General features: G+C 40.3%; 3 protein-coding genes across 7 annotated transcripts in view; all 3 read right to left on the bottom strand.

The window, feature by feature from the left end:
- The window catches only part of prkg3 (protein kinase cGMP-dependent 3), a 44,694-nt gene extending 42,988 nt beyond the window's left edge, over window positions 1–1,706 (bottom strand). For all 3 annotated transcript variants that reach the window (XM_085247315.1, XM_085247316.1, XM_085247314.1), the window contains exon 1: window positions 1,361–1,706. In XM_085247315.1, the coding sequence (XP_085103441.1) occupies window positions 1,361–1,370 (10 nt within the window). In that variant the 5' untranslated portion in view covers window positions 1,371–1,706. The remainder of the gene's footprint in view (window positions 1–1,360) is intronic.
- A 1,040-nt stretch (window positions 1,707–2,746) lies between these two features.
- On the bottom strand, window positions 2,747–8,070 carry LOC146557789 (phospholipase ABHD3-like). 2 transcript variants are annotated; one of them, XM_085247324.1, is made up of 9 exons: window positions 7,920–8,070; window positions 6,590–6,750; window positions 6,294–6,476; window positions 6,111–6,156; window positions 5,572–5,684; window positions 5,266–5,439; window positions 5,128–5,176; window positions 4,870–5,035; window positions 2,747–4,076 (listed from the first exon to the last, which is right to left on the bottom strand). In XM_085247324.1, exons 1-9 carry the CDS (start codon window positions 7,932–7,934, stop codon window positions 3,868–3,870), a joined length of 1,116 nt encoding a protein of 371 aa, XP_085103450.1. In that variant the 5' UTR covers window positions 7,935–8,070; the 3' UTR covers window positions 2,747–3,867. The 2 variants fall into 2 exon arrangements, with proteins under 2 accessions (XP_085103450.1, XP_085103449.1); XM_085247323.1 differs by having other exon boundaries at window positions 7,688–8,053.
- A 240-nt stretch (window positions 8,071–8,310) lies between these two features.
- LOC146557788 (phospholipase ABHD3-like) lies at window positions 8,311–14,151 on the bottom strand. 2 transcript variants are annotated; one of them, XM_085247321.1, is made up of 10 exons: window positions 13,945–14,151; window positions 12,659–12,819; window positions 12,362–12,544; window positions 12,179–12,224; window positions 10,890–11,002; window positions 10,585–10,758; window positions 10,454–10,502; window positions 10,196–10,361; window positions 9,802–9,900; window positions 8,311–9,350 (listed from the first exon to the last, which is right to left on the bottom strand). In XM_085247321.1, exons 1-10 carry the CDS (start codon window positions 14,062–14,064, stop codon window positions 9,202–9,204), a joined length of 1,260 nt encoding a protein of 419 aa, XP_085103447.1. In that variant the 5' UTR covers window positions 14,065–14,151; the 3' UTR covers window positions 8,311–9,201. The 2 variants fall into 2 exon arrangements, with proteins under 2 accessions (XP_085103447.1, XP_085103448.1); XM_085247322.1 differs by lacking the exon at window positions 8,311–9,350 and having other exon boundaries at window positions 9,366–9,900.
- Window positions 14,152–14,576: the final 425 nt, after the last annotated feature.

Raw genomic sequence — 14,576 nt, 5'->3', positions numbered from 1 at the left:
ATCAAGGTGACCTGTTTAAAGAACCTCTGCAAACAAGATTCCTTTTCTGTTTTCTTTTTTTAAACACTCCAATCAATACAAACACACTTGGATATGTGCCCATTTTACTAAACACACAGTAAAAACCCTGGAGAGGCTGTTTGCCTGTGTTCACGGCACACATCGTATGACCCCAGGTTACTGCTGCCTCACCCTGAACATTGGACAGGCCTAAGATTAAACTAAACTCATAAAGTCATTTAGTAAAACACCAGCAGAATGTGACAGGGAAATATAAACAGCTCCTGTTCTGCGAGGGAGCATGGGCACTTAAAAAAAGACATGTACAGCGGCCTAAACTAGATATTTTTCCAGGGATTTCAGTACAGAAAGCGACGTGACTGCAGTGCACATAGCTCATAAATGTGTTACAGAAAAGAAAAAGACCTTAATGGTCAGTTTACACAGATCATAAAAATATGTCCCTACATGCTTACTTGAATATCAGATTTGCCTCAGGATGGTTCGTTAAATTGTCACCAAAGCACACACTAAGACAGAGCCGTGCACAAACACAATTTGTAAACTTTCTAGGAACTTGTAGCTGTTGAGAAAGACAATCTGAGCTGATTGAGATGATAACCTTTAGTGCCTGCAGGCTGACACTCAATGGGGGAAATTGCTCAGTTATTCTTCAGCCCTGGGGCAACTGATAGGTAGGTGGCTGTATTTCTGTTTGAATATTTGCTGTTTCATTGGTCCATGTTTGTTATTTTTGTTACAATGGTAAAAAAAAAAAAAATCAAAAACAAAACAGGTTATTATTTAAATACTGAATGAACTTTAAAAGTGAGCAACATTCATTTAACATGCGTATATTCATATATTCTGTAAATGATCCTGGAGGATCCCAGGAAACATGATATTAAAGCAGACAACGCCAAAAAAAGGAGAGAGAAAAAGAAAGAAAAACAGATATTTGTGTCTGCTTTTCAGCTGCACGCCAGGAACATGATGCCAGCTACCATTATACTGACACAGCCAGCATACAGTCCACTTCATACTGCTTCATTATTAATTCATGGCCATGTGTAACTACAGCTGAATTCTCATAAGATACTCTGTAATAGAAACCTGGAAGGAAGTCATGTGCTTTGTCTTTATTAGGCAGCCTTTTCTCAGATATGACGTTTTGTTAATCGCTGTAGTAAATCAAAAACCAATAAAACTTAAGCTGAACCAATGCTGATCTGTACTTTAAACACAGTAATATATTTAAAGAACCGATAAATGCCTGAAGGTGGCCTGTCTGACCTAATCTACAACTCTGAGACACTATTTGCACGTAATCTGTGGACGAATAGACTGAAGCCACACTCACCTGCAGGCATGGTGTGATCAGCAGACAAGGTGATCTAATGTCCTGCCTATGAAGGCCGCATGGATCACAGGAGCCAAATAATCACCTTGAGCTGCTCAACGATATCCACTTTTCCACTGCAGAGAAGTTTTTTGCTTTCTGTGCAGTTTTTCTGACCTGCTTGAACCCCAGATGAGCTACAGACTGGACACACCTGAGCAGACACACCGCATGCAGCCTGCAAACTCTCTATCAATACTCCTTCTTCTACTTTTCCTGCCACTGCATACTTTCTCAGCTTACATTTCCCCGTCTACAGCTTTACTATTTTTACTTCTCTCCAGCTCTCTCTCTCTCTCTCTCTCTCTCTCTCTCACTAAATCTTTCCTTCTTTTTCTGTATCTATCAATCTCCACGGCTCTGGTGTTGAATCATTAACCATAACCTGAGGCTCCTCCTATCACACCAGGTAGAGGAATACAGGCAGCAGGAGTACGAGAAGGAGAAGAAGAGGAGGAGGAGGGAGGAGGAGGATGAGCTGGAGAGAAAGCTGGGCTGTAAAAATTATGCTCAGTTGAGAAAACACACAGCTAAAGTGTGATGTTGCAGCACGTTATTCATCCCGAAAGAACACATCGGGCAAGTAGAAGAAAAGCGTACCAGGGTGCTTCTTTTATACCTCATTCACATTATTTTGTTACCTTAAAAAAAAACAGGAACTGATTTGTGATTACTGTGACGTTTATTAGCAGTAATTGTTTCTCACTGACGCAGATGACAGAGAAGTGAGGAAATTAAAGTGGGAGCACAAGCAAACAAGTCACTGCAAAAGCTGCCACAAAGCTGAAGTAGAAGCATAAAAGCTGCACAAGTCCTCACTCTTCTACCTTCATATTTTTGTCTTTAGAAAGAAAAAATGTGTTCGCAACAAGCACCTTTCTTCCAAATGGCTGCATTCACATAAGAGCTGGGGTAGTGTGGAACTATTTTAGGGTAGATTTTATCTGCCAGATTCGGAAAGTGGCTACTCCTTCAGGTTCCTGTTTTTCCACAGAGTAAATGCCACTGAATGTTTTCTAGGCCACAAATGACTCTAAATGAGGTTAGAGGGTTAGCATTGTGACAAAGGGCGTGGGCCTTTATTGTTCACAGTTAATTATTGATATCTTCCTGGTTAATCTGCGACATTAATGACTCGAGCGCTCAGAGATTAAAGGCCTCGGATTTCAGCGGTGCAAGTGAAGGGTAACTCAGTGACAGGCAGCATATGGGTTATAACATTTTTCCACTACAGGTCAAACCTGGTGATACGTGCTATAACAAAATAAACCTGCTGCGACTTGCTATCGATCACAGTGAACGGCCACTTGAAGCTTCCAGACAAACTCAAGATGTAAAAATCACCAGTCGATCTTTATCACCCTTTAATTGTAGTGTAATTACAAGATACACCATCGAACATACAATGCCCAAATATTGCACCATTACATGATATTGCAATAACACCGTGATTGTCTTTACAGCCCATACATAAAGTTTATAAATAAGGCGTGAGTTTAAAAAAAAAGATATTAAAAGGCAGGTGAATGTGGTAAACATGCAAATAGCTGATGGATTCGTGACATTCATGAAAAGCCTCTTTTACTTCTGAAAAAGCAAAATTAAATTCTCATCCATCCTCACGCTGACAATTAAAAGCCACCAATTAGCACCATTATCACCTATTTTCTTCATGCCGATGATTGAAAACACTTCCTTTTATAGCCAGCAGTGGCGTCATTTAAAAATGGCATGAATCCTACACTAATACCACCTAGCACAGTAAAGCTACATATTAATCAGTGCACTGTTGGTAATACAAAAACAAAGCTGATGTACTGTCTACTGATAATAAAAATACATTCAGTACATGTACATGCTGATCTGGTCCTTGTGTGATGCTTACGATACTTAATTACACTTTATAGCAGCAGATACTGAAGCACCACACAGGGCGTTAATGGTCTTTACCCAGTGTCGGCTCATTTACCACTGGTGTCGTTTACTGTACAGCATGCAGCGTATAAACACAGGAAAGTTTCATCCTTTAAGGCATGCCACAAACCCCGAGGAAAACACTTCTTGAAGGCTCAAAACTAAATAAGCATTTGATGCAAAAGGGAAAAAAACATAATTAGCAAGAAGAAAACAACAATAATGCTGTTTTTAATTTTAATAACCAACTCTTCACTTTTTTTAAATAGCAACAAGCAGAGCACTTGAACTCTACAGTGCAGTCTACATACTACAGGTGTGCGGTGCACAGACGGCCTTTGTGACTGAAAGTAGGTAGCAATCAATTGATCAGCAATATTTTCAAATTGACTAAAATGTATTAAATACTTCAAAATAGCTTTACTGATTTTACTTCACTGTCATTTTTTTATTTCTACATGACTTGAACATGAACCTGAGGTCATGAGGTAGATGAGCAGAGTTGCAGCTGCAAATGTTGTATTACTTCAGTGTAAGTGCCTTCATATTGCTCGTTAGTCCTTCATTTGCTCCTCTCTGATACCACAGGCTTGCTTCATTTCCTCCCGGTGTTCAAAGACTGCGTGCACAAACTGGCCAAACAAGCGCTCCATATAGCTCTCGCCTAGAGGAAAAAAACCCTGCAAGAAGGCAATGTGTCCCCCGTGGGCCGTCAATACCAGGGCGACGTTAGGAAGATCCTGAACTACGGACACAGGGAAGGCTGTGAGAGCAGGAAAGAAAAAGCCCAAATGAATATAAACAGACAGCAAAGTAGACACAAAGCAGACACATGAATCGGAAACCTTTTGTAACCCGGAGACTTCAACGTCCATGATTACATATAAAAAAGGAATTGTGCTAAAAAGAATGAGACATTTCCTAATATAATAGAGATAAATTCAATCATCTGTTTTGACGTCGCTTCAGTCCATCTTAAATGAGCTCACACACAAAGATGAAAGTGTTTGAGAGAGTGTTATCTTGCATGTGTGGATGCAGTATTAAACTGTATTCGCTTACATATGTTTTCAGTAGTGTTCCTGAGTCTGTGGCAATGAACCCACTGGCACCTAAGGGCCTTAAGATATCAGCCTTGGTTTTTAGCTTTGTCACTTGCATACAGAGAGTTTGCTTGATTCTCTAAAATTCCAAGATCATTTGCAGCTTTATTTTGAGAAACTTTACTGTCAACTATTTTTTCGTGTAGTCTTTAACAGAGTAGTAAACGCTGCCCCACCTTTACTTCTGAGAAACCTAGACACTCTTGGATGCTCTATTTATACCCAACCGTGTTACTAATGTTCCACCAGGTGTTTTCTTTAGCAGTACACTTTTAATATGATGTCTTGTACAACTTTCAGTAAAGCATTCAATTTTACACAATGTTCCCAACTTGTTTTTTTCGAATAGGACCATAAAATCTGAAAAACGTCACATTTATGAGTAAACCATTACAGCTGTTATTTCCCCTTTGCAGTGCTTATACTGACACACCTCTCCTGTTGTGTACTCACCAGTTTGTGGAGAGAAAGGGTCATCAGCAGCATTGAGACACAGGATGGGTACGGCTGTATTGGGGAGCTTTTTGCCTGGGCTGGCATCGCGGTAATAATCCATACATGAGCTATAACCAAACATCAGAGACGTATAGCGTTCGTCAAACTCACGGATGGACCGAGCCTACAAAAGGGTGTGAAAACAAGATGACGATGAATGGAAAGTCAATTATACATCTAAGAAACTGACAAACTGTGAGTAATATTGTATCATACCTTCAGGACATAGTCAACATCCACCACTTTCTCTAAAATCTTCCTGTGCCTGTGAGAAACAGATTTTGGGGTTTTATTTAACTGGATTTACAAACGCAAAACTGTTAGACAAAATTTATGAACCCAAATGTATCCAACCTGGTGACAGCGCGGTGCAAGCATCTCGTGATGTGCCTGTTGAAGAGCAGCCAGTTGAGCGGTTCCTCCATCGAGTCAGAGGACTTACGTGCATCCCAGGGTACGGAGATGGTGATACCGGCAACCAATCCTGACTCGGTGTGCTTACGGGCCAGGTAGTTTAACAACACCATGCTGCAGCAGGGTGAAAAGAAAGGAATCATGCAATTGTTAAAAATCAATAAATAAAAGAAATGGAGGAAAGACACAGACGACAAATCTAGGTCCAGAAATGGAGGCCAGCAGAAACACTATGCACCAACTCACCCTCCCAAAGACACACCAGCCCCAAGCACAGGAGCACTGGGGTAGAGCCCTTTGACATGCTGCACCACACACTCAAGATCTGAAGTATTGGCAGCACAGTAGGTGACTGGTGTCTGAAGCAAGCAGAGGAATACAGGAGGGGAGTTACATGCAGCACTTAAGCCTCAGATCTTCTGTTAGTGTTATTATTGGTCTGAAATGGTGTATCAGTGGAAAAACTTAAATTACTACTTAAACACACAGAAAATACTTTCAATTCACTTTTTTTGTTTGTTTGGTTTTTTTTTTTTAATCTGAAACTGTTTTAAATTGGGATTAAATACATTGGCAACCCATCTACCAAAGGCTAGAATCCTTGCAGGGGGGATCAGAGTTCAAGACCACCACAGTTTCCTACTTCTCATTTCTGTCCTCCCGCTCTAAAATCCTCACTTTCCTCACTCAACTGGGGTCCTTCAGAGTGTATTGACATGTTACTTACAGATTTTTAAAAACTAATTTGATATTATTCTAATTTATTAGGTATTCATTGTACTTACCAGCAGCTCCTCCCCTCCAAGACCTCTGTTGTTGAAGACCACACATCTAGGAAGGAAAGTATTTATGAAAACTGCTTCAGGCAAATACCGGGCACAAGCTACAATAAGCTTCCTGCTTAATGTAAACTTTCCTGTTAGCGCTGCTTCAAGATCACTTCATTTTGTGTGAGGAGTGCAGCTGACCTGTAACCGTGGCGTGTGGCCTGGCTAACCGCGTGAAGCACATAGGACTGCTGGCTGTTTCCTGTAATCCCTGGGAGGATGAGCACTGTGGGACGCGTGGAGGATTCTGGGTAGGTCACACTGGCCTGATTGTCCAACCAGTCAAGAGAGATCTGACCACCATCCACTGTACGGATCAGCTCACTGGGAGATGAAGGGACGAGACAAGATATTCATTATTTAATTAAATGTTTAGATTAAGATTTTTAACCCTCTTGTAAATAGTGGTGAACTGAAAAAAGAGGGTTTCTTCCTACTTGCGATAACTGACAGGGGGTCTGGATTTGAGGGCAGCACAGACCAGCGTTTGAAGTCGGCCTCCCCAGCACCACGGAGTGGGACTGAAGCGCTCAGCTACCACAGGACAGTGCTTGAAGAGGAATGCACTGAAAGCCTCACTGCAAACCAGAGCTGGTCTCTGAAAGGACACAAGACCAGATGAAGGCGTTATAAAAGCACAGCTGCTAATACATTCACACCTGTGAGAGACAAGAAAACATCCAAAACACACCAGGCGAGCAGAACAAGGTACAAAGAAAATAATGGCAGTATCAGTGGTATGTAGATGTGATGTGACCAGCTCTGCAAGAAATACATCACTTGGAAACTTTGATGTGATGTTACACAATAGCATTTGATTAGCAAGTAGCTAACAATGAGAAAATAACTCTTACCAACGTTTTAGATATTTGAAAATAGTATTCAAATATAATCAATTCAAAATTCATATTGTCTTGTTTACAGTCTGTGAAGATATTTTAGATATTTATTTTTTCTGCATTTTCTACATAAACAAATTCTACTATTGACCATACTTTGAAATTATCCTCACTTTAGCTGCTTAAACTTAAGTAAAACACTTATTATGAATAAAGCTGATATACTGCTTATTACCAAATGATCACTCATAACCATGATCTTCTTCCAGTTTTATTTATGGAATCAATAAAAGAGAGGCTTTAATTTTGTAGAATAAAAGATCATATCTCATACACAGATGATACACATATTACAATATTATAACCTACAGATTTAATTTTATACAAAATAAAGTTAATTTTTTTTAAAAAAGGTTCAGAGCTTTGAGTACAAACCTCTGAACCCAAACACTAAAAACTGTAAAATTATGGACCAAGAAATGTTAAATAAGCTTAAAAATGTAAATAAATAAAACGGAAAAACAGTTTTTTAATTAATTAGAAAAACAAAATACCACAGATAAAGTCGAATAGGAGTTAATAGGATATAGTGATCTTCATTTTAAAGGAAATAAAACGCTTAAAAATCCAACTAAACTGTAAGTCAAAGCGGGTATGGCGGAGTCTTTGCCGCTAACTTCGACCGCAGAGACTGACCTGACACTCGCGGCCCCACAGATAGTACATTGTGGCTGTGAGGGAGCAGATGATCACCGTGTATGGCCTGGAAACACACTCCCAGTATGTTCTCCATACCTCCGCATGAGTCAGAAACATGACAACGGTCTAAGTGCGGTTGACAGCTGAGCTGCTAGCCGACGACGTCGTTAACCGACACAACGGAATAACAGGACAGAAAGAATATGATATTTAATGCCCGACAACCTGCCTTCATCAGAAACATCTAACGTTCAATATGTTGTACTTCGACTCTTCCCAGCAGCCTTGGCGATATTACGTTAGACGCCGGTAGCCATCAGGTAATAAGTCTGGTGTTTTCTCCGGGAGCAGCTGCTTCCTAGTTCTCACAGGCGAAGCTCCTGATTGGACAAAAGCTCCAACTTCAACGTCATGGCTACGATCCATGTAAACTACAAATATGGAGATATAGTTTTTCTTTTACTTTCTATGGGGTTATTGAAAATGAGTATATATACGTGTATGTATATATATATATATATATATATATATATGGATAGATAGAAAGATAGATATACATTTTTTTTAAATACACGTAAAATATAATGTAGTTGTAAGGAGGATTTCTGTAGTCTGTTGATTTCCAAGATAGTGGAAAAGGGGGTGGGATTAAATAAGTTTGTTTCTTCCTGCTCCTTTTTGAGCATGAAAGTTATTTGTAGTTGTGGTTGCTCGTTTTCCTTTTGTTTTTCTTTGTTTGTTTGTCTCGTTTTAATTCTATGTTGTTATACTGTTTCAACAAGTTCAAAATAAAGATTCAATCAAAAACAATCAATAAATGATTGCATTACCGCCACGAGCTGGTGTGGAGCTTGGATCGAAACTTTTGTTTATTTACGGCTTTAAAAACAAAAATAATTATTTTTATCAGCTAAGTTGGCATTTTTAAAATATTTATTAGATCTATTTTTCGTCTGAGGACTTGAATGAAATTGAATTGCCTTATTTCTGCCTCATATTTCTAACAGTGTATCCTGTGCTGATCAGTTCAGTATGTACAAATGTATCTCCTTTTCCCTCCTCACCTCATTTCTCCTTTTGTACACTTCAACTTACTCTTGTTTATCCCACCTTTCCCTCAGGTTGATTTATTATCACCATAAACGTTTGTTGTGGCCTTTGCTCCATTCTCCTCCTTCATGTCTTTTGACACCAAATATACAAGTACCCATAAAAATATTGCCACTAGCCCTATTACGTGAATTAACATTCACTAAAAATACTGGTGGTTGGCAGTGCTAATCCTCAGCCTCATATTAGACATCTACGATATCAATTTCAAAACCCTATGTTAGCTTGTTCTCAACTAGTGAAATATTTAGCAAATTATTAGATTAATTAGCAACAGGTCAGGAATATTTCTGCATCTTAGGGAGGCAGAGTTTCTCCGAAGTAAAGATGGGCTGAAGTTCACCAATGTGCAAACAATTGTGAAACAATTTCAGAATAACATAAAATCGCTGAATATCTCATCATAGTATATCATCAAAATATTCAGAGAATCTAGAGGAATCTCTGTGCACAGAGAACAAGTGCAAAAAGTCAGTATTAAATGGCCGTGACCTCCAGGCCATCGCGCAGCACTGCATTGAAAACAGGTATGGTTCTGTCATGGAAATCACTGCAAACAAACAAAAAACTGATGTTCAGTTTACTGCTAATAAAAATACATTCAGCACACATACATAGTGATCTGGTCCTCATGATACGCTTACGATTCATTATTACACTTTATGGCAGCAGATACAATTATCTGAAACCCCACACAGGGTGTTACTGGTCTTTACACAGTGTCAGCTCATTAACCACTGGTGTCCCATCCACACTCTACAGCATGCAAAAGTGTAATCATAGGAAAATTTGACTGTCTACAGAACATGAACCTGAGGTCATGAGGTAGATGAGCAGAGTTGCAGCTGCAAATGTTGTATTACTTCAGTGTAAGTGCCTTCATATTGCTCGTTAGTCCTTCATCTGCTCCTCTCTGATACCACAGGCTTGCTTCATTTCCTCCTGGTGTTCAAAGACTGCGTGCACAAACTGGCCAAACAAGCGCTCCATGTAGTTCTCACCTCGAGGAAAAAAACCCTGCAAGAAGGCAATGTGTCCCCCGTGTGCCGTCAATACCAGGGCGACGTTAGGAAGATCCTGGACTATAGACACTGGGAAGGCTGTGAGAGCAGGACGGAAAAAGTCCAAATGAATATAAACAGACAGCAGAGTAGACACAAAGCAGACACATGAATCGGAAACCTTTCATGTGACTTCAACATCCTTGATTACATTTTAAAAAAAGGAATTGTGTTAAGAAGAATATAAATTCTCAACAATTACAAAACTTGATTTATCTTTTGTGCGCCAAATCTGACAAGGCCTACTGAATCAGCATTTATGAGTAAACCATTACAGCTGTTATTTCCCCTTTGCAGTGCTTATACTGACACACCTCTCCTGTTGTGTACTCACCAGTCTGTGGAGAGAAAGGGTCATCAGCGGCATTGAGACACAGGATGGGTACGGCTGTATTGGGGAGCTTTTTGCCTGGGCTGGCATCGCGGTAATAATCCATACATGAGCTATAACCAAACATCAGAGACGTGAAGCGTTCGTCAAACTCCCGGATGGACCGAGCCTACAAGGGGGTGTGAAAACAAGATGACGATGAATGTAGAGTCAATTATACATCTAAGAAACTGACAAACTGTGAGTAATATTGTATCATACCTTCAGGACATAGTCAACATCCACCACTTTCTCTAAAATCTTCCTGTGCCTGTGAGAAACAGATTTTTGTTTTTTTATTTAACTGGATTTACAAACGCAAATGTAGATTTAGCAACCGTAACTTATCCGACCTGTTGAGAATTTGGTGCAAGGATTTCGTGATGTGCCTGTTGAAGAGCAGCCAGTTGAGCGGTTCCTCCATCGAGCTGGAGAACTTCAATGCATCCCAGGGTACGGAAATGGTGATACCGGCAACCAATCCTGACTCTGTGTGCTTACGGGCCAGGTAGTTTAACAACACCATGCTGCAGCAGGGTGAAAAGAAACGAATCATAAAATTGTTGAAAAATAATAATAAAAGAAATGGAGGAAAGACACAGACGACAAATCTAGGTCCAGAAATGGAGGCCAGCAGAAACACTATGCACCAACTCACCCTCCCAAAGACACACCAGCCCCAAGCACAGGAGCACTGGGGTAGAGCCCTTTGACATGCTGCACCACACACTCAAGATCTGAAGTATTGGCAGCACAGTAGGTGACTGGTGTCTGAAGCAAGCAGAGGGATACAGGAGGGCAGTTACATGCAGTGCTTAAGCCTCAGATCTTCTGTTAGTGCTATTACTGCTGTGAAATGGTGCACTGAGGATGACGTTCTCCATATTTATATTAAGAAAAACACTGAAACTAACTATGCCTGAAGAAATTAATCTTAGAAAACTGGTCACAAATGCATTGTTTTGTTGGGTCAAAAGCTTGAACTTTTTGGCCTCAATGTCAAGCTTTATGTCTGGAGGAAACCAGGCAGCCAATACCATGACATCAAATTTAGCGCGGTGGTGGCAGCATCATATTGTGCGGATGTTTTTGTGAGATTAGTCAGGGTCAAGGGCAAGATAAACGCAGTAATATATCAAAACATCCTGCCCCAGAGTGCTCTGGAACTCATACTGGGGTAAAGGTTCATCTTCCAACAAGGCACACAAAGCACACAACCAAACAAACAAAGGAGTGGTTTCCACTCTGCAAATGTCATTGACTGGACCAGCCAGAACCCAGACTTGAACCAATTGAATGTCTCTGGAAAAAAAAATCAGAAAATCGGTGTATGCCAACCTTCCCCCTCCAACTGGATAGAAGAATGGGAGAAACTGCCTAAAGGTTAGCGTGCCAAGTTTGTAACATCATACTCTAAAAGACCTGAGCTGTAATTGCTGCCAAAGCTGCTTCTGCAAAGTATTGAGCAAAGGCTGCAAATTCCTATGTACATATTATGTTTTTATTATTAAAACTCACAAGCACTTGGGTGTTCTACTTTGCAAAATTTTGTGGTGAAAAATAAAAATTTTGGAATAAGGCTGTAACATGAAAAAAGTGGAACAAATGAAGCACTCTGAGTACTCTCTGGATACACTAGAATCATTCCATCCACATTGTTTAATGTGCCCGCACCACTGGCAGGAAAACAACCCCAGACAGTGTTTTCATATTTGAAATCCTCACTTTTACTCCTCCAAACACACCTCTTGTCATTATGGCCAAAAAGCTAATATTTGTCTCATCTGACCATAAAGTTTTCTCCAGAAGGCATTTAGCTTCTCCACGAGGGCAAATTTCAGTCAAGCTTGAATGTGTTCATTCTGGAACATGAGCTTCTTTCTTAAACAGTGTTTTGAGAATTAGATTTTACTTAACTATAAATTATTAGGTATTCATTGTACTTACCAGCAGCTCCTCCCCTCCAAGACCTCTGTTGTTGAAGACCACACATCTAGGAAGGAAAGTATTTATGAAAACTGCTTCAGGCAAATACCGGGCACAAGCTACAATAAGCTTCCTGCTTAATGTAAACTTTCCTGTTAGCGCTGCTTCAAGATCACTTCATTTTGTGTGAGGAGTGCAGCTGACCTGTAACCCTGGCGTGTGGCCTGGCTAACGGCGTGAAGCACATAGGACTGCTGGCTGTTTCCTGTAATCCCTGGGAGGATGAGCACTGTGGGACGCGTGGAGGATTCTGGGTAGGTCACACTGGCCTGATTGTCCAACCAGTCAAGAGAGATCTGACCACCATCCACTGTACGGATCAGCTCACTGGGAGATGAAGGGACGAGACAAGATATTCATTATTTAATTAAATGTTTAGATTAAGATTTTTAACCCTCTTGTAAATAGTGGTGAACTGAAAAAAAGAGGGTTTCTTCCTACTTGCGATAACTGACAGGGGGTCTGGATTTGAAGACAGCAAAGACCAGCGTTTGAAGTCGGCCTCCCCAGCACCACGGAGTGGGACTGAAGCGCTCAGCTACCACAGGACAGTGCTTGTAGAGGAATGCACTGAAAGCCTCACTGCAAACCAGAGCTGGTCTCTGAAAGGACACAAGACCAGATGAAGGCGTTATAAAAGCACAGCTGCTAATACATTCACACCTGTGAGAGACAAGAAAACATCCAAAACACACCAGGCGAGCAGAACAAGGTACAAAGAAAATAATGGCAGTATCAGTGGTATGTAGATGCAGTGTCAGTGTGCTGAATAATACCAGCTCTGCACTTTAATGTGATGTCACACAATAGCATGTAATCAGTGAGTGGCTGACATACAGAAAATAAGTCTAAGATCAAAACTCCCCTTTTCCCTTTGATACAGTCTGTGCAGAGATTTGTTATATTTGCTTATTTTTTGGCATTTTTAACATAAAATTCTTAATTCTTAAATTCTTCAGCTGCCAATACTTAAACTTAAAGTGCTTAAACTTTAGCACAATGCTTAATATGAATATGAACAGGTCACACAACAAAGTCAATGATAAATAAGCTCACAGAAAAAGCACCCAGTTATAGAAGTGCAAACATGTCCGTCTAATTGCAAAGAAACAGGAGAGACATTAGGTGCAAAGGGTGATCGAAAAACTCTTCACAAACACATTTCCTTTTGTTTGGCAATTTTCGAGTGGAGTCATTGCTTTTAAACATTACAGATTACAGATTACAGGAAGTATGAAAGCCATGAAGCTCCTGGTACGCATTTTTTGTGATGGCACAGTCAGTCTGCAGCTTTCGACTTTTACGCGACCCCGATCTCTAATACCTGGTCGGTAACTTCTTGGCTGCGTTGTTGTGGTTCCCAAACACTCCCACTTTGTGTGAAACCCACCGATTGTTGATTGTGGAATATATAGGAGGAAGGAAACGGCGAGATCCCATTTCATCACTACGCTTGAGTTCACGAAATCTTCAGAACGACCCATACAGGTGCTTTATTTTATACACCTGTGATGACTAATTTGAGCTTTAGTTGTGGTCGGTGGTGTGATCGGTTTAATTTTTTTTCCCTTTACCAAACAGACTTAATTCTACATCTCGCAAAAGCGTACAAGACTCAGCTGAGGGGTAAAGTAGAACTTTTTTGAAGTAAACATATAAATTTTTGTAACTAATTGGAAAGTAGCATAGTGAAAAGGAAACAGAATAAAGTAACCACGGAATCTGACCTGACACTTGCGGCCCCACAGATAGTACAGTGCGGCTGTGAGGGAGCAGATGATCACCGTGAACGGCGTGAAAACGCACTCCCAGTATGTCCCCCATACCTCCGCATGAGTCAGAAACATGACAGGACAGAATGAAGTGCACTAATGTTTAATGCCTTCATCGCCAGCATTCAGCGTTGAGCTCTAGAGCGCGCAGGCGTTCTTCTTTTATTTTTGGTGAACAATAAATTATTGCATTACCGCCACCAGCTGGTGTGGAGCTTGGACCGAGACATTTTACTGTTTCATGAAAAAATGTGGCTCATTTTTTATTTAATAGACGTTTCAAAAAAGAAAATGAGAAGGCGAAACTAAAAAGAAACAGCTGGAGAAACACTTTACAGCTAATTAGGTTAATTAGCAACAGGTCAATAACATGATTTGGTATAAAATGAACATCTTAGAGAGGCAGAGCTTCTCAGAATTAACCGTGGTCCGAGGTTCACCAATCTGCAAAAAACTGTTTCAGAATTATCATCAATATAAAACTGTAAATATTTAGAACATCTCACGGTCTACAGTACATGATATCATTAAGAGAATCTGGAGAAATCTTTGTATGCAAAGGATAATTCTGATGTCTATTGGATGTC

The sequence above is a fragment of the Mchenga conophoros genome, linkage group LG15 (genome assembly GCF_057382185.1).
Source record: "Mchenga conophoros isolate Kocher_MC1m ecotype Shallow Benthic linkage group LG15, M_conophoros_male_GT1.1, whole genome shotgun sequence".
NCBI lineage: Eukaryota > Metazoa > Chordata > Actinopteri > Cichliformes > Cichlidae > Mchenga > Mchenga conophoros.
This window is presented reverse-complemented; position numbering and strand designations above follow the sequence as displayed.

Excerpts from the sequence above, each read along its gene's own strand:
- LOC146557789 (XM_085247323.1), bottom strand. The coding sequence starts at position 7,807 with ATGTTTCTGACTCATGCGGAGGTATGGAGAACATACTGGGAGTGTGTT. Across the intron at positions 6,477-6,589 it reads CCCCCTGTCAGTTATCGCAA|TGAGCTGATCCGTACAGTGG; the intron begins GTAGGAAGAAAC and ends TTCATCTCCCAG. Across the intron at positions 6,157-6,293 it reads GCCACACGCCACGGTTACAG|ATGTGTGGTCTTCAACAACA; the intron begins GTCAGCTGCACT and ends TTTCCTTCCTAG.
- LOC146557788 (XM_085247321.1), bottom strand. The coding sequence starts at position 14,064 with ATGTTTCTGACTCATGCGGAGGTATGGGGGACATACTGGGAGTGCGTT. Across the intron at positions 10,503-10,584 it reads TTGCACCAAATTCTCAACAG|GCACAGGAAGATTTTAGAGA; the intron begins GTCGGATAAGTT and ends TGTTTCTCACAG. Across the intron at positions 9,351-9,801 it reads GCAGGGTTTTTTTCCTCGAG|TGATTTCCATGACAGAACCA; the intron begins GTGAGAACTACA and ends GTTTGTTTGCAG.